Raw genomic sequence first — 22,930 nt, 5'->3', positions numbered from 1 at the left:
AACTGCTAGCTGGTGGATGACAGTTGTATCTCAGTAAGATCATCCCCAGACTAACTGCTGGCTGGTGGATGACGGTTGTATCTCAGTAACATCATCCCCAGACTAACTGCTGGCTGGTGGATGACGGTTGTATCTTAGTAACATCATCCCCAGGCTAACTGCTGGCTGGTGGATGACAGTTGTATCTCAGTAACATCATCCCCAGGCTAACTGCTGGCTGGTGGATGACAGTTGTATCTCAGTAACATCATCCCCAGGCTAACTGCTGGCTGGTGGATGACAGTTGTATCTCAGGCATGCAAGTGAAACTGATAGCACTGTATATCAAATAAAGTGACTAACCTGATTCTTATCTGTACCCCCCCACCCTCACATCTCTCCTCTAGGCCAGACAACTCCTAGAGAAGGAATACAACTCCCTCATCTCTATGGGAACAGAGAGAAGACCAGATGAGGTATTAAAGAAAACAGTACGCTTAGTTCAGAAATTATGTGAAGACTGCATTTTTCCCCCCCTCATAAAAGTAATTCTTTCTAACTTGATATTATGACAATGTTGACAGACATAACCTTTTTCTATTCTCCCCCCGTTAGGATGGGACTAAGACATTCACCCGCTCCCCTTCCTGGAGGAAGATGTTCAGGGAGAAGGACCTGAGGGGGGTGACCTCGGACTCGTCGGAGACCCTGCCTGCTAACTTCCGTGCCTCCGCCATCTCCACGCCCTCCGTGACCCTGAGAAAGGTTCAGAGTGACGGTGAGTAGGATGACCCCTGACCTCTGACCCCTCCCTTTGGCCACGCTCTCAGTTTCCTATTCTTCTATTATCACTCAGAAGGTCACGCTTTGGACAATATATGACCCCTTAAAACTCTGGGCTAGTTATACTCAGGGCTAGTATCGATAATGACACTTTTTTCAATTGGATAGCTGGGATTATGTACTGATCCAATGTCTGACCAGGCTTATCATGAGTAGGTTCAGCACCATGCAGATATCACAGAATATAAACTAGGCAGTCTGATTTATTAATAGATAAAAACAACATTTGTCTTGAGGCTGTTTGCATGTTACGTAAGAGAAGAAATGTAAGACCAGTGTCACATGTGAGTATGTTCCGATGTACCCCATTCATAGACGCTTACTAACTTTAGCGCCGATTGACGATAGTATTTTCTGTCCGGTAGAGTTTTGTTAAGAACCCCGACGCTTGCTCTAAAAACGTTAACATGCATGGCTTGCGGTACAGTTTTGGAAACATAAGGAACTGATCTTTCATTTCAGTGAGAAATCATTTTCTAAAAACAAAAGGTTACATTTCTACACACCTTTATAGGATTAGGGTTCCCACACGGCCATGTTTCCAATGTTACAGCGCTGTTTTGTATTTGTGAAATTATTTTGATGTGATATGAAAGTAGAGGGCTTTATGTTTCTACAACCGTATCACAATTGAGAATCGAATCACGTTTAGATGGAGTATCTGGCCATTTTGCCTCTAAACAGAACATGTAAGGTCCTTGGACTATAAGGAGTAACGTTAGGCTCCTTTAGTCTATTATTGGGCTAGTTCCAACGCTGATGGCATTAGCTTGGATATTCATATGCTAAACCTCCTTCAAATGGCTCGCTCCAACAGGACACAGCAACTTCAGAGGGCAAGGCTACAACAATTTCCTCCTCCCACGACTTTATAATAGTACATCATGGAAAAGTTCAACACTATTTAGTCATTATTTTTATGATGTTTCTCTCTCTTTCTTCTTCTTCTCCCACAGTGAACTCTGGGCCTCGCGGTGAGGCAGCCTCAGTCAGGACATACTCTTGCTAAGAGACATGGAGGTGAGAAGCCCTCAATCGACACATTAAACACACATGTAGTAGCTAGTTAGAGTTCTCTCATGGTTTGCCTTCAGGTATGCCAGATAGCTTGCACATGTGCAAATTGAAGTGGCTCCACTTGTTTTCGAGCTACATTGTTTGTTGTGGTGCTTTGGTTATATACAGTGCCTTCGGAAAGTATTCAGATCCCTTGACTTTTTCCACATTTTTCTAGGTTACAGCCTTATTCTAGATTTGATTAAATTGTTTTTTTTCCTCATCAATCTACACACAATACCCCATAATGACAAAGCAAAAACAGGTTTTTAGAAATGTTAGATAATTTATTAAATAGAATAAACAGAAAATACACATTCAGACCCTTTACTCAGTACATTGTTGAAGCACCTTTGGCAGCGATTACAGCCTCAAGTCTTCTTGGGTGTGACGTTACAAGCATGGCACACCTGTATTTGGGGAGTTTCTCCCACTCTTCTCTGCAGATCCTCTCAAGCTCTGTCAGGTTGGATGGGGAGCGTTGCTGCACAGCTATTTTCAGGTCTCTTCAGAGATGTTCGATCGGGTTCAAGTCCGGGCTCTGGCTGGGCCACTCAAAGACATTCAGAGACTTGTCCTGAAGCCACTCCTGCGTTGTCTTGGCTGTGTGCTTAGGGTCGTTGTCCTGTTGGAAGGTGAACCTTCACCCCAGTCTGAGGTCCTGATCACTCTGGAGCAGGTTTTCATCAAGGATCTCTCTGTACTTTGCTCCGTTCATCTTTCTCTCGATCCTGACTAGTCTCCCAGTCCCTGCCACTGAAAAACATCCCCACAGCATGATGCTGCCACCACCATGCTTCACAGTAGGGATGGTGCCAAGTTTCCTCCAGTCGTGACGCTTGGCGTTCAGGCCAAAGAGTTCAATCTTGGTTTCATCAGACCAGAGAATCTTGTTTCTCATGGTCTGAGAGTCTTTAGGTGCCTTTTGGCAAACTCCAAGCAGGCTGTCATGTGCCTTTTACTGAGCAGTGGCTTCCGTCTGGCCACTCTACCATAAAGGCCTAATTGGTGGAGTGCTGCAGAGATGGTTGTCCTTCTGGAAGGTTCTCCCATCTCCACAGAGGAACTCTAGAGCTCTGTCAGAGTGACCATCGGGTTCTTGGTCACCTCCCTGACCAAGGCCCTTCTGCCCCGACTGCTCAGTTTGGCCGGGCGGCCAGCTCTAGGAAGAGTCTTGGTGATTCCAAACTTCTTCCATTTAAGTATGATGCAGGCCACTGTGTTCTTGGGGACCTTCAATGCTGCAGACATTTTTTGGTACCCTTCCCCAGATCTGTGTCTCGACACAATCCTGTCTCGGAGCTCTACGGACAATTCCTTCAACCTCACGGCTTGGTTTTTGCTCTGACATGCACTGTCAACTGTGGGACCTTATATTGACAGGCCTTTCCAAATCATGTCCAATCAATTTAATTTAACACAGGTGGACTTCAATCAAGTTGTAGAAACATCTCAAGGATGATAAATGGAAACAGGATGCACCTGAGCTCAATGTTGAGTCTCATAGCAAAGGGTCTGAATACTTATGTAAATAAGGTATTTAAGTTTTTTCTTTTTAAGACATTAGCAAAAATATCTAAAAACCAGTTTTTGCTTTGTCATTGTGGGGTATTGTGTATAGATTGCTGAGGATTTTTTTTTGTTAATCAATTTAAGAATAAGTCTCTAACGTAACAAAATGTGGAAAAAGTCAAGGGGTTTGAATACTTTCCGAAGGCACTGTAATTGTTTGTGGGTGAGGTCTTTAACGGTGGGCTTGGTTCATTGGTTGGTGGGTATTTGGTTTGAGTGAAGTCAGGAGGGCAGTGGTGTGTGAGAGTAATCCTGTGTTTCTCCTCAGGGCCATGGTGACTGGATCACGACTGGACTGCCCTCCTCTCATTCATTCACAGGAGGGGAAAGCAGCGGAAAAGCAATGAATATATACATTTATTAAATATAAATCTATTGGTCTGACCATTCTGCAATAACAGTGGTAAAGAAGAAATGACGAAGATGGAGAAACAACAAAGGGAAAAGGACATGAAGAATGTATGAAATATTGACAGGATCTATATTGTACGTACATGGATGGAAGGGTAGGATGAGGCAGGAAGACTGTTTTATCTCTCTCTTTGTTCCGTCTCAATATGTGGTTGTGTGATGTGGAGTTGTGTGCTGAGAAGGAGGAGAGGAGACTGGTGTCCAGTGTCACCCATTGTGGCTCTCTATCTGTTAGTTTCTATGGTGCTGTCAGGGGTTCCCCTAAGTTGGTTAGAGTGGTGCAGTAAAACCATGTCCCATTCAGGCCGCCATCTTGGCTCCAGCCACATCAGAGGGGCAGCAAGCCGCTCCTCTACTCATGGTTTATCCATTGGCACCTTGAAAGCTGAGAGGCTCTAGTGTAATCTATTTTGAATGGAGTCTATTGTGGAGATCAAAGGCCGGGCCACAGCAGTGGAGATATGATGGGATGGGGGGCCACACAGAGGCATTGTGTTAAATGGCTGTGATGTCATTTAGTAGTTTGTAGGTATCCACTAAAGCCAGGTAAATTAGAGTGGGGGGACATGTTGTTGAGGCCAGGTTACATCCTGCAGGTCTAGTACAAAGCCCAGGGTAATGGCTTTCTGGATGTGGTGGACTTTACGGCTCTCATCATCAGCTCAGGTTCATTGGGTGCCCCTGAAAGACGAGGGGAAAGATAGAGGTGTGACGAAGGAGATAAAACAGTCAAAGTGACCAGAAGAAAAGAGGATGGAGACGATTCATTTACTGCACGCAAGCCATAACAGAAACCAAGACAGGAAGGATGATGAGCAGATCCAGGAAGAGAGAAGAGACCGTTGGAAGTCAAGAAAAACCTTTAGCTTCTGTGTTTCGATGCATGTCAAACAACCAAGATGACAATGAAGTCAACTTTGGGGGGTGAAGATGATACACATATATCTGTAGAAATCAAACCTATGAGGATGAAAGCCTGGGGAACAATTTGTAAAATGTGTGTATTATTATTTTAATTTTTTATGTTTTTATGATAACTATATTTATTTTCGTTATGTATGTATGTATGTATTGAATAATTGTATGTACATGTTCATTTAATACTTATTTCTGACTAATTTAATTTGACCTAGTTTGAAAAGTAAATATGAAACATAAAAAATGGTCATTAAAATATGCTACTGTATGTGTACATTTGGAAAACAAATTGTCTTATGATTGAAAAAATATATTAACGACGAAGATGATAATACAAGTTGAAAATGACACCTGCAACATAAACAATAATGATGATGATGATGATGATTAAAAGACAAAATAAAGTGTCTCGTGGTACTACACATCATCCCAAAGTGTGTTCTCACTTTGTGTATCTGGGGTTGGCACGTGTGTAGACAACAGGAGAGTGTGTAAGGGGAAGAGAGGCATTGGTTTGTGTATTTGTGAGAAGCATGTTCAGTATGTACACTACCGTTCAAAAGTTTGGGGTCACTTAGAAATGTCCTTGTTTTCAGAAGAAAAGCAAATTTTTTGTCCATTAAAATAACCTCCAATTGATCAGAAATACAGTGTAGACATTGTTCATGTTGTAAATGGCTATTGTAGCTGGAAACGGCTGATTTCTAATGGAATATCTACATAGGCGTACAGAGGCCCATTATCAGCAACCATCAGTCATGTGTTCCAATGGCACGTTGTGTTTGCTAATCCAAGTTTATCATTTCAAAAGTCTAATTGATCATTAGAATTATGTTAGCACATCTGAAATCTGTTGTGCTGATTAAAGAAGCAATAAAACTGTCCTTCTTGAGACTAGTTGAGTATCTGGAGCATCAGCAATTGTGGGTTCGATTACAGGCTCAAAACGGCCAGAAACAAATAACTTTCTTCTGAAACTCGTCAGTCTATTCTTGTTCTGGGAAATGAAGGCTATTCCATGTGAGAAATTGCCAAGAAACTGAAGATCTCGTACAACGCTGTGTACTACTCCCTTCACAGAACAGTGCAAACTGTCTCTAACCAGAATAGAAAGAGGAGTGGGAGGCCCCGGTGCACAACTGAGCAACAGGACAAATACATTAGAGTGTCTAGTTTGAGAAACAGACGCCTCACAGGTCCTCAACTGGCAGCTTCATTAAATAGTACCCGCAAAACACCAGTCTCAACGTCAACAGCGAAGAGGCGATTCCGGGATGCTGACCTTCTAGGCAGAGTTGAAAAGAAAAAGCCATATCTCAGACTGGCCAATAAAAAGAAAAGATTAAGATGGGCAGTCTGAGATATGGCTTTTGATGCTCCAGATACTCAACTAGTCTCAAGAAGGCCAGTTTTATTGCTTCTTTAATCAGCACAACAGTTTTCAGCTGTGCTAACATAGTTGCAAAAGGGTTTTTAATGATCAATTAGCCTTTTAAAACGATAAACTTGGATTAGCAAACACAACATGCCATTGGAACACATGACTGATGGTTGCTGATAATGGGCCTCTGTACGCCTATGTAGATATTCCATTAAAAATCAGCCGTTTCCAGCTACAATAGCCATTTACAACATTAACAATGTCTACACTGTATTTCTGATCAATTTGATGTTATTTTAATGGACAAAAAAATTGCTTTTCTTTCGAAAACAAGGACATTTCTAAGTGACCCCAAACTTTTGAACGGTAGTGTATATACTGTATGTGCATATGACAGAAAGAGAGACAACACACACTGATAGATCACACCATTGACACTTGCCCGATGAGACCATTATACATAAAAATCATGATAAAATAAGTTGTAATAGTTTATCTTTTACTTATGGAATAAGAAACAGGCCTTTACAATATACATACATGTATTATAAAAAGCCAGATGTATAAATATGTTGTACTGCATATACTATACAGATCCTTTATAACAGCTTCTTTGTGATTAGAGTGCAGAGTTCAAACTGCAAACTGAGTTGAATGGAATTCTTCAATGATCTAATGATCTAACTACAGGGAGAGACAGAGATATAAGGCTTCTGTGGTTGTCACACTGCTGCATGGTTTCTATTGGTCAATCAAATGTTCTGATCACATATGATTGGCTACACTGTAAATGGACTGTTGCTCTCATGACAACAGTATGGGCATCATGATGACACCCACCATTGTGCTCACAGTATACATGGCTCCATTCTCCTCTCTATTTTACTATTAAAGCACTCAGTGATAATGTTCTCTGTGAGACTTCACAAAGGAGGACTGGGGATGGTCAGTGCTCAGTATGGAGTGTTGAGCAGTATCAGGCTAAATCATTAGGTGGTGCCCCTCCCATTCAGAGCAGAGGCTGGAATCATGTAACAACAACAAACCTATCATTCCACATACCTTACTCTATAAATATACATAGGTACATACTTTCATACATAAAAGCATACTGTTCACATATTGTACACATATATAAAGAAATATATTAATATCAAACATGCTTACATACAGTATTACTCAGCAATAACATGTATGATATGAAAACAATTATGAAACAAACAGTACTTTTCTAAAATCATTATTTTGATATGATAGTTTTCCCTAAGTTATAGTGTTGAGGTTCATTTGTTTTTGTGTAGTCACTCGCACTGAGCCCGTGATGGGTGGTGGGGTTGTCTCACCTACACTCTTAAAAGAAAGTGCTATCTAGAACCTAAAAGGGTACTTCGGATGTCCACATAGGAGAACCATTTTTGGTTCCAGGTAGAACCCTTTCGGTTCCAGGTAGAACCCTTTTGAGTTCCATGTAGAACCCTTTCCGCAGAGGGTAACCCCAAAAAGGGTTCTACCTGGAACCAAAAATGGTTATCCTATGGGGACAGCCGAATAACCTTTTTGGAACCCTTTTTTCTAAGAGTGTAGCTATCAGAAGATGAATGCACTAATGTAAGTCGCTCTGGATAACATTGTCTGCTAAATGACTAAAATATCATAAAATGTTGTGGGATTCAGAGAGAGCTATTAGTAAAGATAGAGAGAGGAGTGAGAGTGAGGGATGAGAGGAAGACAGACTGATAGGCACTAGTCCATGAGGAGAGGCTCGTCAGTCTAAGAGCAGAGGCACCCTGGCCTAGAAAGTAACACTTACTGTCTCACTGACATAACATCCAATGTCCCAAGCATTATCTGTGCTAACATTTCTTCCACATTATCCTCTCCCTCTCCACCTCTCCTCCATCTCCTGCCCTCACTCCCTTCCTCTGTAGTGCCTGGTTACTCTGGACAGTAGAACACACACGCAGGATGAGTTGATGCGGACCCACCTCCAGCCCTGCAGACCTCTGTTGTCAACAGTGAGGGCTCGGACATATGTGTCCTTGGCCTTACACTGACTCACCCACTGCCTGATATCCACGCCCCGGCAGCTGGCCCCGGACACACCTATGGCCTCTGTCCCTGTGCCCGCTGCCGAGGCCCCTGCCCCCCTGCCTCCCGCTGCGGCCCCCCGCCCCTCTGCTGCCCCTCCTGGCGGCAGCGAGTCTCATAGAAGTACTGCTTAAGCAGCCCCTTGACCGTCTTGATCTCTGGCACGATGTTGACCGTGTGACCCTTATCGTCGATGACCGTCGTCTTGTCCGTCACCCACACGCTCTCCGACTCGCACACCGGCATCTCACCCCGCCTGGTGTGGGACAAGTGCGAGCGCTTGTGCCTGTGGGCGGGGCGAGGGGGCTCCCTAGCCCCCCTGAGAGTGTCCACCCAGCTCAGCGGCACGCTCCCGTCTGTCTCTCTGTCCCCATGGCCCTCCATGTGTCCGTCTGCGTCCGCCACCTCCTCCTCCTCCTCCTTGTCGTCTCCTTCCATGGGCAGCATGCCTGACTCCAGCATGAGGAGGAGGGGTGGGTGCTCTGGAGGAGAGGCAGAGAACAGGACCCGCGGATGTGCATCTAAAAACACCAGCTCTTGCTTCTCCTGTAAACCTCCCAGACCCAGCCCTAAACCTAGTCCTACTTCCAGTCCTAAGCCTTCCTCTGACAGCTCCGGACCTTTCTCAGCCCCTGCCCAAGGCCCACCCTCCCACCCCTCCTCTCCCCTGTTATCACTGCTCTCTGTCCTAGCCTCTGCTCTCTGCGGGGCCCTCTGACTGGAGGGATCTGGCCCAGTTTGACTGTGGTGTCCAGCAGTAGTGGAAGGTTTGTACGTTTCCACCACAGACATGTTGGGAGGTCTGAGATCCTGTTTATCGGTCCTGGGGTCTAGAGAGTGATGAGGGTTTTCCTTCTGAGCCATGTCTGTAAAGCTGCTGTCATCACCAGCTCTACTGCTGTCTGATTTATAGTCCCCTAGTACATAGTTCTCCTGGGAGGGGTAGTCCTGACGACTGCTGCCATTGGTGCTCCCGAGTTTTCCTCCATCAGTGTTAGAATATTTATTTAAACCGACGCTGTTTGTATTTTCTGTATGAAAATTGCTTTTTGACAGATAACTTTGTTGTTTTCGCTTCCCTTTCAAAGTTTGCACCTCCTTTTTAATTATGGAGGGGTTATTGTAGTCTTTCTTGACACCCATCATGCTGAGGTGTTTTGTACTGTCTGCTCTGCCAGAATCAGCAGTCAAGTTGTAGTCCTTGAGTGAGGCATTACTGTGGGAGTTGTAGTCCACAGAGGCCTGAGGAGCTGGAAGTGTGGCGTAAGATCCGGAGCGACTGGAAGAGTCATCGATGTCCTCTGTGTGGTTGTCCAGGCTACTGCCGGGCTCCATCATCGCAGCAACAGTACTGGCCACAGGGCTGTGAGGGAAGGGCAGGGCCGAGGCAATCACCATGGCAACCAGGGGAAGCCAGTGCATCACTCCCAACACGTATCAACTGATGGAGTGACGGGTATGGGGGGAGAGAGAGAGAAAGAGGAGAGAGAGAAATTGGGTTAAAACAGTGTTCAGTACAGTAAATGTGGCACTCTCATAAAAAGGTAAAACAAGCCTTTTTACTGGTGCTAACCTGTAGATTTACTGTTAACTATAGAAGTGTAGAGGTAGCTTTATAATCTTAGCAGAACTCATGGAACATGGGGAAAACTGCAGCAAGCTCAGTTTGTCCATGTGAGGAGACTGTGGAACAATGGACATGCAGCAGAACTGATCCCCTGCCTGCCCGGTTGGCTGCCTGGTTGGCTGCCCGGTTGGCTGCCCGGTTGGTGCCTGGTTGGCTGCCCGGTTGGCTGCCCGGTTGGTGCCTGGTTGGCTGCCCGGTTGGTGCCTGGTTGGCTGCCCGGTTTGCTGCCCGGTTGGCCTTCAGATGGAGCCTCTACAATCCTGCTATGTGTGTAGACTGTGGGTCATACATTTCACAGCCAAAGGAAATTCATTACAACTCAAGCAGTCATAATGCGGCCTTAGGTTTTCGAAAGGCTTTTTTCAACTTTTAAGGGCATAAAACATAAAATGTTTGTAGTTGCAGTTTGTCCTCTGTGCACAATCTATGGTTGTGTGCGAAGTAATCCCTTTGGTCAACAGATTTGGTTTACATTTACATTTTAGTCATTTAGCAGACGTTTGGTGCATATCAGTTTGCAAAAACATACATGTTGCAGATGAGTAAACATGCAAGCTTTGATCCAATAAATGCCTTGTGGCAGAAAATAAGGAATTGCACAGTAATAACTGAACTAATCACTTAATTGTTGTTGTGACAGATGCTTAACCTAGACTGGGAAACATTAACAAAGAGAAAGCAGAAATACTTGAAGAACAGTCTCTTTTTCTTCTCAAAAGCTCCAGCAAATCCTGGCCCTTGGCCAATTCTCTGAAAGTTTACACCACAACCTCCTTTGAATACAATGACTGATGAGTAATACCAGAGAGACCTTTAACCAATTCCCTGATCCTCTGTCCTCTCACTCACACCTGCCACCAGAGGGCAAAGCAGACCATCACATTCAGCATTTTCAAGATAATATGCTACTACAATAATAATCTATTGATTGAGCGTCAATGTCATATTGGTATGTCAACTATGGCATTGGATTGGCAGTTTCATGTAAGAGTGTAACATTAAGGATTTTTTTTTAAGAACATTCTACTCCAAAATGTAATTATGTTCTCTTCCTTTGAAACTCTTCTGAAAATCTAGGACAGTTTCCTTTTATCTCTTGATCTCAATGACATCACCAGCCAATTATATATGAACCCCAAAAATAATTTAGCTAGCGTAAAGTTACTGTATCATAATTATTACATACATCTACAGATGTACAATCTTAATTTGAGCCAGTTTGCTACAGCAGGAAAAGTATCCTGCAGCAATAGGAAATGAAATTATTATGTGGATTATAATTAATTGACATTTTTGTAGGGGTTGATGATTTTCCCTTACGAAAAATCTAAGTCTGAAATGTCAAAGTGGAAATTACAAACTTCAGAAGCCTTTTTAAACCTCAAATACACTACACGTTTTTAAATGTCCTGCATTGCAGGAAAGTTCTCCTGCAACAGGGTGATCAAATTAAGATCCTACGTCTGTATTAATAGGGTTGGCTCATTGAGATAGTTAGAGGACACAACATTGTATCTGTCCCATTATGGTGTCTGTGAGAGCATGGACAGCGCCATTGAGGCCATCTCCATTTTGAAGTAGTTAATTGTCCTCTTCTACTACGTCTGAGTTGGTAAACAAACTGAAAAGGTGCATACTGTCACCATACTGCCACCTGGAGTGTGTTGTTTGAACAGGTATAAAACCAAGGTTGGTGATTTACTGTCACCTGCAGTTATGGAATGTTTGCTCACTAGTATAATTCAATGGCTGATCCCTCCTGATGACCTGGATGGAATGATGTGATCCTTCCTTAACCCATAGGAAGTCCCACCCAGTTGACTACTTCAAAATTGTAAAAGTCCTCACTGGCGCTGCCCATGTTAAAACCGGCTTTTGGGCACTAGAGTCCTCTATCTCTATGGGTTGGCTACACTTCCAGGATTACAAACTAGCTAGCTAGTTACCTGGGAGGTTTCTCTGAAGATCTGATGAGAATTTGAGGAAGATATGTAACTTGTTGTAACTTGTCACTCTGAACTTGTCACTCTGATCTTGGCAGAAGAAGAAGAAAAAAGTTGTTGTTTTTCAGTGGCGCCAACGATTTAGCAGCGACTATGTGCCACTGTTAAATGAATACAGAGGAAACACTGATCAGTACAGCAACATATGCCTTCCTCTGGTTCTCTTTTTGTCTGATGAGGCCTGTTCCGTATGTGGCATATCGTGATGGTGTCACACATCATCTAGGACTAGTCAACCATGATTATGAGAATTCCTCTGGGAGAGCATGTGGCCTCCACCCAGAAAAAGATGAACTCACTTCCAAGGCTGAGTCAAGTGTCACTTCTATTTATCTGTTGTTGTGTGAAAAAGGGGAGGACATTTAGAAAGAGTTAAAAAGGTGGAATGCTCAGAATGTCTGTGATGTGGGTTTACTGCTACCTTCAGGTGTCCCCAGACCAGACAACAGACTGAGAAAGGGGGAGGGAGAGACTGAGAAAGGGGGAGGGAGAGAGAGAGAGAGAGAGAGAGAGAGAGAGAGAGAGAGAGAGAGAGAGAGAGAGAGAGAGAGAGAGAGAGAGAAAGAAAGATACAGCGAGAGCGAGAGAAAGAGAAATGACAGGAAATTCACTACACCTGACCACACCTGGGACACAATGCAGTAGTGATTAGTGGAACAACCAAGGACATTAGATGACACATCAGCCATACATTTATGTTTGCATGCTGTGGGCCTCGTTCCCTGGTGATACGTAAATCACATCAAAGGACTCATTTCCTGTTTTCTCTTATTGGTACAGGGCCATACGTAAGTTCGTAAACGCAGGTGTGCTGTGTGCAAATAAAGTGTCCTGAAGTGCCATTCTGGGTTCTGGTTAGTTCCAGCCCAGGCAGGTGGTGAGCTGCAGCAGAGCACTGTCAATTATAGATGAACATGCAACAGACAACACAGACAGAGACAGAGACAGAGACAGAGACAGAGACAGAGACAGAGACAGAGACAGAGACAGAGACAGAGACAGCGACAGAGACAGAGACAGAGACAGAGACAGAGACAGAGACAGAGACAGAGACAGAGACAGAGACAGAGACAGCGACAGAGACAGAGACAGAGACAGAGACAGAGACAGAGAGAGGGGGGGGGGTAGAAAGAGACGCAGAGAGGTGAACAGCAGTCAATTATTCAATCAGTGGCATTATGATCCCCATGTAAGTTTATGAACAGGTTTATTCTGAAAAATTGGATCTAAGGCTCTGAAAAATTGGATCTAAGGCTGTGTGTGTGTTTAGTGGAAGAGCTGGTTGTAAGGTTTTCTGAAAACACACACCAGACAGGCAGGCAGACACACGTGCTGGAGACCATATGAGCGAGCGGTGTGTACTCTGTGGCACATCATGCTCCATTTGCTACAATGACACGCGCCATTTACACTCCCTGCATGGCCAGACAAGGACCTCCTCACTCCTCAGCTGTCTGGACAAGACACAAACACTGTCCCAACTAGCAAATCTCAAACCATCTCACAAATTAATAGACAACCCAATCCCCCAAACGAACCCACTCGGTCTATAGAAAAAACATCCCAAAACCACAGATCCAAAACTATAAGAAAACATAAGACTTTCACAACTAACTTACAAAACCTCCAAACATTATCCAAACGAACAATCCAAACCCCAAATGCTGTCAAAACAAACCATCTAACCCCAAACCAAAACACTCCACCTAGTTCCTACAGAAGACCAAACTGCCCAACAGTTCAAAAACACACTAATTTTTTTTATTAACTTCAAATAAAACAGACAAAACGTAACACTATTATAACAAAGTCATAGGTACAATTTACAGCTAGGCCTAAATCTCACAAATAATCCTGGTGATTAGGGATAGGTGCCTTATGGTTGTTGGATTGACTTATCTTTTAGATGGTTACCTGATAAGTATATTGTGGGTCTGAAATGACAAAGAGGGAGTGAGAGAGAGGATGAGAGAGGAGTGAGACTGGGAAGCTAGAGTTAGTCTGGGAGGCTCTGTTAGGAAACAGTGAGAAGAGAATTCCATAAAGCTGGCTCCACACCTGGCAGTGGCTACTGTGCAATTATCCTGTTAACAACTAATCCCCTTCATGTGTGGGTAATAACCCGGATGTCCATTTGTCCGTCTGAGATCATGCATTCTGTCAAGGCCCAGACCAGTCGAGATAATCATATCTCTTTGGAGTCAACACGTAACCTTATGGACGTGTGTGTGTACTGAAACCATCCGTCCATAGACCACATTAGACATTGCAATGTGTGGACTTCACCATAGCCTAACTGTGACAGAGGTCAACTTCACGCCTGTGACACCTGCTGTGGGTAGAGCAGAGGAAACACTACAGCAGCTTAATGTTTTGTCTTTGTTTTTCTCTCTCTCAGTATGGCCTGAGACTGAGTAAAAGCCTTGCGCTCACGTGTGTTGAGCATGTAACAGTGCTTAGCTGTCCTACTGTGCAAACAGCCCATTAATTACGGTTCTATGATTGTGTCATTCCATGCTTTAGTCTAACTGGGTATCTACCCTGGCCTCTCTCTGGCCTTGGCTCTGTGTACCGATCTATCAGTTCATATTTCCACACCACACACACACACACACACACACACACACACACACACACACACACACACATACAGATGTAGGATCTTAATCCTGCAGCAACATGAAATGAAAATGATTAGGTGGATTATAATTAATGGACATTTTTTGTAGGGGTTGATACATTTTTCGTTAGGACACACACAAACACACACACCCCACACAAAAAAAGCACACACACACACAGCATAAACTCAGATGAATATGCAAGGGGCTTGTGAAATCTAATCAGGCACTGACCCAAAGGATAAGTGATAGTCAATCTGATCATAGGAAGAACGGAGAGCAGCAGTGCAGTGTGAATTAAGCTGTCTGCCAGAAGGGAGCCTTCTTGAAGGAAACATTCCATATGGTACCATGTTCTGACTTAATCGTAGGTGCAAAACCCATAACGTTTTCCTTATGCATTTAACCAACTGAAGCTGGTGCACATGATATTATTTACATGCAAAGGGCCACGTTTGCAGGCATGTTAAAGGCATAATCTGGAAGATTTCCTGCTGTTCTTTGGTTATTTTGATTTCAATTAATGATATACCCATTGATTCTTGAAGAATATAATTTATTATTCCTCATGAGTTTAGTATAACTGTCTTCTTACTCCATCATAACACAAAATATAAGGTTGTAGGCCTTATTTATTTCAGTAAGCAAACAATGTATTGCTACAAAATGTTTTAAACTATCATGCATGTAATAGACTGTCAGTACTTGCATTCAATGCTCCATCTATGAATATGAGAGTGGTTACATTTCCTAACCCCATCTCTCAGCTTCCTACCAAACCTACTGTTGGGCTGAAACACATACTCAGGATTGTGGCTTTAATGCACTCCGCTACTGGTAAATGGACATAATCATAGTAGTCTAATATTTCAGGGACATTATGCACTTAATGTCATAAATTACTTTTAACATAAGAGGTAAGCAACCATTAAAATCTCAAAAACTCCCACAAAGTAGCATATAGGCAAGATTTCAGTCGATTATGGATCAATTGGCCTGATGACCTGTCAATTTGTGTGATCTCTAGCATACATATCGGTAGCCTATTCTCATATCTGAATAATTGTGAAAGAAAAAAAACAGTGATGGGGAATTATATTAGGCTATACCAGCGTTCTTCAATTCCGGTCCTGGAGGGCCGAAACACTTCTGTTTTTTATTTCTACCTGGTAGTTAATTGCACTCACCTGGTGTCCCAGGTCTGAATTAGCCCCTGATTAGAAGGAGAGGATGAAAAACAGAGGTGTTTCGGCCCTCCAGGACCGGAATTGAAGAACCCTGGCCTATACAATAATGCGCTGTGGCAAACCCAACAGTAGGCGTATTAACCGAAAGTGTCCATAGCTTGTGTTAATCAATATGCAAACAAATTAACATATACATGAACTGCAGTTTGTAAAAAGAACACAAGTACATTTTTACCGTTTAGGTGAGATCCGGACAACGCGTCCTTCCAGTTGACAACACATTGGTTATAGGCTAATGGTCCGAGAGAGTTGGCGAAGTGGTAAAACTCTCAATATTGGTTTAAATGAAAAAGTTACGTTTTCATATTAAATTCAAATTAACTTCCCACGTCACAAAAAAAATGTTCCTTCTATCAGTTAGCCATGTCAGTTTGAATTAATGAAAACCCATTTGAAAAAACGATGGGAAGAAAAAATTAATAGCGCAAAAACAGCTCCGTCCTAACCGCGCTTTAAACAAGACAGACAACGCGTTTTCTAAAATAAAAATTCCATACATGATTCGGTCAAGATCTCATCCTCCTGACGTTGTTATTCATATTCCATGAAAAGAGGAACTATAATTTATTTACATTGAAGTCGACATACGCAGTAAACTAATCGATGTCTCTATAAAGATTGGCAGCGAAGCGCTGCGGTCCGTTTAGGCTACGTTGGGATCAAAAAAGTTTGTCAAATTCTTCCCAGTTCTCAAAATCTCCGCCTGTAGCCTAAACGCGAATAGCTTCTGGTTGCTAGTGGAGCGGAGGAGAGGGAGGACAAGACGGGGCGAACGAGTTTTTTGAAAGGGGTAAAGGACAGAGGGGGAAAGAAAGCACAGAAGAAAAAACAGGACGAGGAACATCTGTGAGAGGGATATCGAATGCCAAGTTTCCTCAAGACAAAATGTATAGCCCCAAATAGCCTAACTGTTGTTTATTAGGTGTAAATAAAAACGTTATAGATTGAATAACCAATATTTAAAATCAATACATCAGGTAGGGCAATTTAAGCTATGATTTACCTTTACCTCACCCTCCCTTTCCCTGGGATATCATGAGGTTAAACTGGGTTAAGGTTCATGACTCGTCAGTCGAGCTAGGCCTACTGTCTTGTACATATAACACATCATAACCTACCTGTAAATACTGTACCTAATCAGAATTTGAGGTAATTGGATGACATGGGACATTTTGGGTGGATGAGTATGAGTCTGGTTAACTAGTACATATAACACATCATAACCTACCCCTAAATATTGTACTTAATCAGAATTTTAGGTAATTGGATGACATAGGACAGCTATCTTCTGATTGTTTGAAGATAGCTGACATATAGGAGACCACATTTCTAGCATACTAGGCTACTGTGTAGGTCTTTAGGCTAATGTTTGAGGTTTGACAGACTCAACAACAAACTGGTGAAGATGAAACCATGGCTGAGAGCTGAGACCTAGGCTACTGGGAAGAGAAGGAAATTCAAGGTAAACGAAAAACAATGGAGATATGACAGACAGTTCATCTAGATGGGGCTTCGCACCAGCTAAGTATGTAGCCTATGTGGACTTCTTTTGACCTTGGAGAACAGCACATCCACTGAGTCGGTCCACCTTGAAGGGTCTTGTTGAAAAGGAAACCATACATTGGTAGATGAGCAGAGGAAGACTTTACCTTTCCCTCGTGTCTGTGTCTCTCACACACTCTCTTTCTTTTCTTTACCAAGTCGTGGTTTCCATCTCACCAAAACCTTTTTTCCCTGAATGTTTAAAAAGATGAAAGGATAAGGAAAAGAATGGAGACAAAAGCAGGGAGGCTTGTGTTACAACCCTGCCCCTGTGAGACTGCTCATGAAAGACTTTTGGAATGGGAGAGATAGGGACAGAAGAGGAGACAGAGAAAGAGGGGGAGAATGAAAATAAGTTTTCAAACTCCAACTGCTAAACGGGTCAATTGTGTATAGTGGAACTAGATAAAATGCAGAACTCACTCAAAGATGGGGGTACTTACCACTGTCAATACAGTCAGACCTAAAGGGATGTTGATATATAGCACTCTGTGACTGACTGCTACCATTTTCCCACACACACATGCGCACAGCCGCACACACTCCATCAAATACACTCAGTCTCACTCACACATACAGGAGCAGCACTAAAATAAGATTTGGATGTTATTACCTCTTCATATCCTCACCCTGTGTCTCCCTCATGGCATTCCTCCCTCTCAGCATTTAGTGTCAGTCATTGGCAGTCCTTGGAACCCTCCCACCATTCTCTCTCTGCTTCTTTGTCTGAACTTGTTCTGTGCACACTTAGATATTTCTGCCAGAGGGTGCATCAGTGAGAGAGGGAGAGCGAGAGAGAGTTAGCAAGGTATTGACAGAGATGACAGTCAAACAAAGACGGTGAGAGTAAGGTCAACACACACAAATGTAGGGACAAAAGTTATTTCTCTCTCTCTCTCTCTCTCTCTCTCTCTCTCTCTCTCTCTCTCTCTCTCTCTCTCTCTCTCTCTCTCTCTCTCTCTCTCTCTCTCTCTCTCTCTCTCTCTCTCTCTCTCCCAGAACCACATCATTAGGCAAATTTTTTACACCCATTCACCTGGAGCATTTTTCTGTCACATGAAACACAAATCACATTATCCAAACATTCTCTGCTAATATATTTAGAGACTGTGCTTCTTAAATGCATGCCACATTTAAAAATGCACACACAGAGACTCTTAAATGTCATAACATTGTGACTCTCGTGATCCATTTGTCTTTCATTCATCTCGTATACGTGTAGCTAATTGACCTCAATAACTAACAAACGAACATAACAATAAAATCATGGTATTGCAATTTGCACCAATCCAATAACCTCAATAAACTGAAACACATTCACACACCCCTAGGCTGTGTTGATCTACTTCCAAGTAAACCCTAATGTTTCAGATTAAACCAATCAGTCTACCTCCCTTTCTCTTCCTCACACAAAATGTAATCAAACATGGATTTATTACTATAGCAATGAATATCCCATCAATTTGACCTCAGCCACATATCAGTGTAATTGTGGCAATTATTGCAAATAGCCGAGCTGTCAGGGGGGAGGTTATACAGTCTGATTGTCCACACCAGAGACCATGGGCATGAAGGCAGACGCGTCAGACTTAACTTCAATTATTGAACTCACCCTTTCCCCAGGCTGTGTCAATCTTTCATTAACTCTCATTCCTTCTCCCCCTACTCTCTCTAACCCTTCCACTATCTTTTCATGTCTCTCTCCCTCTCTCTTTCCATGTCTGTCTCTCTCTCTCTTTCCATGTCTCTCTCTCTCCCTCCCTCTCTCTTTTCATATCTTTCTCCCTCTATATTCTCATGTCTCTCTCCCCTCTCACTTTGTCCACTTTATCTCCTCACATCTCACTCTTCCGCCTTTCTCCTTCATTCACATTCTCTCCTCAACTCTCACTCTTACTATATCTAAACCATCTCTTCATGAGCCTCACCATCCCCCCGTTCCTCCTCTTTTTCAGACTTGGGTACGATGAGCGGCCCCATGTGTTTCCAATTTCAGGCGTAATGCTCCACTCACCGCAATCTGACCCAATTAGCCGGTGACTCCTGGAAACGCCCCAATCACCCTCACCGGCTACGCCACTACCCCGCCACCGTGGCACGGAGGTAAAGGGTCGGGTCACTGAGGGGATGGGGGGGGGGGATACTATCTGATGATGAATGTGTGACTGGCTCTGTCTGGGTGGGGGGAGGGAGGGGGGAGCATCTCGCCTCGCCTCGCCCCCCAGCAGTAAGTGAGCTCTGCTTCAGAGGCGTCCGACCATAATGCAGACATATCTGAGGAATAATCACTCAAGCCTGAAATTGAATTTCACAGGAAAGGGAGGGTCAGAGAGGCTGTGGGATGGGGTTCCAAAACAGACCACACATAGCCTATCACAAACACACCAGTGGTGGTCGGTGCCGTTTAAGATTAGGGAGGACGATTTCTTTTTTGAATGAGCATGGCCTTATTTCAATTACAGCATATTGGATGACTGTCATTCATATTCCATTCACCCAGCTCAGTGTAACATCGATAGGTTTAGGCTACTGTATGATACTTGAATTTGCTCTCTACCTTTCATGAGGTTGCTACAACCTAGCCTACAAATGAATGTTTATAACATAGGTGCACAGGTTGAGAGACAAACTGGAGTAATCAAGGTGACAGACAGTGACACATTCAATACCGCCTTGTACACTCTTGCCTGCATCTAGCTGATCTAGGGTGTAATCATTAGTCCAAACGGTTTCAAAACATTACGTTTTGCAACTAAACAAGTCTTTCTATTGGACAAATTCAGGTATTCCATCCCTGTTTCGTTCTGTTTGCTTCCGTTTAAGAAACATTTTGCAACAGAATTGGCTGAATGAATACACCCCTGATCACACAGTTCACTTTCATAGCAGCCATACAAACAGCATCATCACATCTACCCGCTCTCCTCCTCTCACATTTTCCCTTCACTTGTGGACTTGAGTGCACAACATAACAGCTGTCTGTGACCAGGCGACAAAACCTTCTCCTTAATTTTGGAAGAAATTAATTTGTTCAAAACTGTTCAACTATTGTCTTTCTCTCTCTTTGAGACAACTACTCACCACATTTTATGCACTGCAATGCTATAGCTAACTATCGCTTATGTGTTCAGTACTAGATTCATTCTCTGATCCTTTGTTTGAATGGACAACATGTCAGTTCATGCTGCAAGAGCTCTGATAGGTTGGAGGACGTCCTCCGGAAGTAGTCATAATTACTGTGTAAGTTTATGGATGGGGTGATAACCATGAGTCTCCTAGGTTTTGTATTGAAGTCAATGTACCCAGAGGAGGACGGAAAATAGCTGTCCTCTGGTTACACCCTGGTGATACCCTACAGAGTGCTGTTGAGGCTACCGCAGACCTTCATTGCAAAACAGTGTGTTTTAATCAGTTATTTGGTGACGTGAATATATTTAGTATAGTTTTATCTGAAAAGGATAATTTTTTTAATGAAATTCACTGAGTCCTAACCCTTTCTCCTTTGAGGAGCCACCACTGAAATACACACACACACACACACACACACACACACACACACACACACACACACACACACACTCACATACACACACACAAACCCATAAAAACATTTATACACATACTCATAAAAACATTTACACACAGCGAAACAAATAAAACACACACAAAGCCTCAAGTCTATATAATAAGTGTGGGAGAGCGAGAGAGCTAGGGCAATATAAAAAAAATCAGAGTGGAGTTGGATGTAAGGAATGTCTTAATTATGGGAACAGAGGACTAACTTCAATTTAATCTTTAATGAGAAACAGGTTTGAATGGAAGAGAAACTAGAGCTGAGGGGAGAGGGGGCTCTACATTAGATTATCTGGCAACCCATGCTACAGATGTAGGATGTTAATTTGAGCCAGTTTGCGACAGCAGGAAAATAATCCTGCAGCAACAGGAAATGTGAATTATTATGTGGATTATAATTAACGTACATTTTTGTAGGGGTTGATATTTTGTAAGGGAAAATCAAGTATGACATCTCTAATTGGAAATTACGAATTTCAGAAGCCTTTTTAAACCTCAAATACAAAGTTATCCTGCAACAGGGTGATCAAATTAAGATCTTACATCTGTAAATACTGTAGTTGACAGTTGATTCTCATAATTGTATCAATGCAAAATATGATGTCTCTTCATGTTCGTACCTCTATTCTATCTTTCCATTGTGCATCTCTACTTCTCCGTTATGCATACATCTCCGGCCCTTTCTCTCCATCCCCTTATCCATCTGTCTTTTCTCCCTCTCTCTTTCTGCCAGAGAAACATTTTTACACATTGTAAACTTTACTCACTGAACGGCACCCGGCAGTATAGGATTTCACAGGCAGACTTTTTATGTGAACCACTCTGTCAATTAGCAGAGGATAGACTTACAGCGTACCCACTGCACAAAGGAAGGACTGGCCCAGTTCCACAAGCCTCTCTCCCTGTTCTGTTCCTCTGCCCCTCTCCATCTGTCAGTCCCACAGGACAGGGTGTGTGTGTGTGTGTGTGTGTGTGTGTGTATGTGGGTATGTATGTATGTGTGTTTGTGTGTGTTGTAGGAGGTTTGTGTATCTCTGTGTCAGAAGGCGTGTCAGCCATGTGACATTGCATGTACATGTGTGTGCATACATTGGATGTATGCAAGTGTGACAGAGCAGAGGTCAGGGGTTTCTGTGATGCGCTTACTTACATCACCCTGTCATTATCCTTATCCCTTGTACCTTGTTACACTGTCATTGTCACAGACTTGTTATTACGTCACACAAGACAGAATGTAGCACACACTGCTTTAATAACGCTTACATAGTGCTTGGTCTGTTCAGTAACACTACTGACATCATGGCCATTACACTTTCATTGCATAGTAATGACTTTGAGTGTTTTTTGTAATAATTATTCAATTTGTGTAATAACAAAAAACGCTACTATGCAATTACATAGCTGTTGCTGAATCATTCATTTCAGCATTATTATAGATATTATTGTACATCTGATGCTCAAATGCAAACCTCACTTTTATTCATGATTGGAGTATGGGGTAACTGATCCTAGATCTGTGGCTAAGGGCAAGTTCTATCTTCTACATATATCCTAGCAAAAGTAGAATCAATGTTTCCCTGCCCTTTATCGCCCCCAAGTGGAGGGGTGGAGGTACACCTGGATGCATCAGAAGTCAAGCGTTAGCCATTGATTGACATGACTAATGAGTATGAGGTAACTCTGCATCTTAATAATCTCTCCTTCCTCCTGAAGTGTGCACTTGTTCACGTCCCTTCATAGATTTAAAAGAAAATGACTGGTATATGGAAACTCCCTCTAGTCATACCTACACCAATCCAATGCTTTTACATTTGTGGGGAGTAGTGATCGAGTGCACACTTCAGGTGGAAGGAGAGAATATTGGGACGCAACCTCACTCCCACTCTCTTTCAACTGTCTCTTCCTGCTAGCTCATCTCTCTCTCTCTCTCTCTCTCTCTCTCTCTCTCTCTCTCTCTCTCTCTCTCCGCTCTCTCTCTCTCTCTCTCTCTCTCTCTCTCTCTCTCTCTCTCTCTCTCTCTCTCTCTCTCTCTCTCTCTCTCTCTCTCTCTCACTCTCTCTGTCTCCCTC

The 22,930-nt window shown here is 43.0% G+C and overlaps 2 protein-coding genes across 3 annotated transcripts in view; one reads left to right on the top strand and one right to left on the bottom strand.

Moving 5' to 3' along the window:
* Positions 1 to 5,206, top strand: part of LOC121568910 (liprin-alpha-3-like) — a 28,741-nt gene extending 23,535 nt beyond the window's left edge. For both annotated transcript variants that reach the window (XM_045213438.1, XM_045213439.1), the window contains exons 29-32: positions 387 to 455; positions 595 to 757; positions 1,779 to 1,842; positions 3,719 to 5,206. In XM_045213438.1, coding sequence (XP_045069373.1) covers positions 387 to 455; positions 595 to 757; positions 1,779 to 1,831 — 285 coding nt within the window. In that variant the 3' untranslated portion in view covers positions 1,832 to 1,842; positions 3,719 to 5,206. The remainder of the gene's footprint in view (positions 1 to 386; positions 456 to 594; positions 758 to 1,778; positions 1,843 to 3,718) is intronic.
* A 2,543-nt stretch (positions 5,207 to 7,749) lies between these two features.
* LOC121568629 lies at positions 7,750 to 16,507 on the bottom strand. The gene is made up of 3 exons (XM_045213482.1): positions 15,922 to 16,507; positions 8,298 to 9,689; positions 7,750 to 8,247 (listed from the first exon to the last, which is right to left on the bottom strand). Exons 2-3 carry the CDS (start codon positions 9,668 to 9,670, stop codon positions 8,070 to 8,072), a joined length of 1,551 nt encoding a protein of 516 aa, XP_045069417.1. The 5' UTR covers positions 9,671 to 9,689; positions 15,922 to 16,507; the 3' UTR covers positions 7,750 to 8,069.
* Positions 16,508 to 22,930: the final 6,423 nt, after the last annotated feature.

The sequence above is a fragment of the Coregonus clupeaformis genome, unplaced genomic scaffold (assembly GCF_020615455.1).
Source record: "Coregonus clupeaformis isolate EN_2021a unplaced genomic scaffold, ASM2061545v1 scaf0112, whole genome shotgun sequence".
In the NCBI taxonomy this organism is placed as follows: domain Eukaryota; kingdom Metazoa; phylum Chordata; class Actinopteri; order Salmoniformes; family Salmonidae; genus Coregonus; species Coregonus clupeaformis.
The sequence above is the reverse complement of the archived record's forward strand: the minus strand, read 5'-3'. Positions and strand labels throughout refer to the sequence as shown.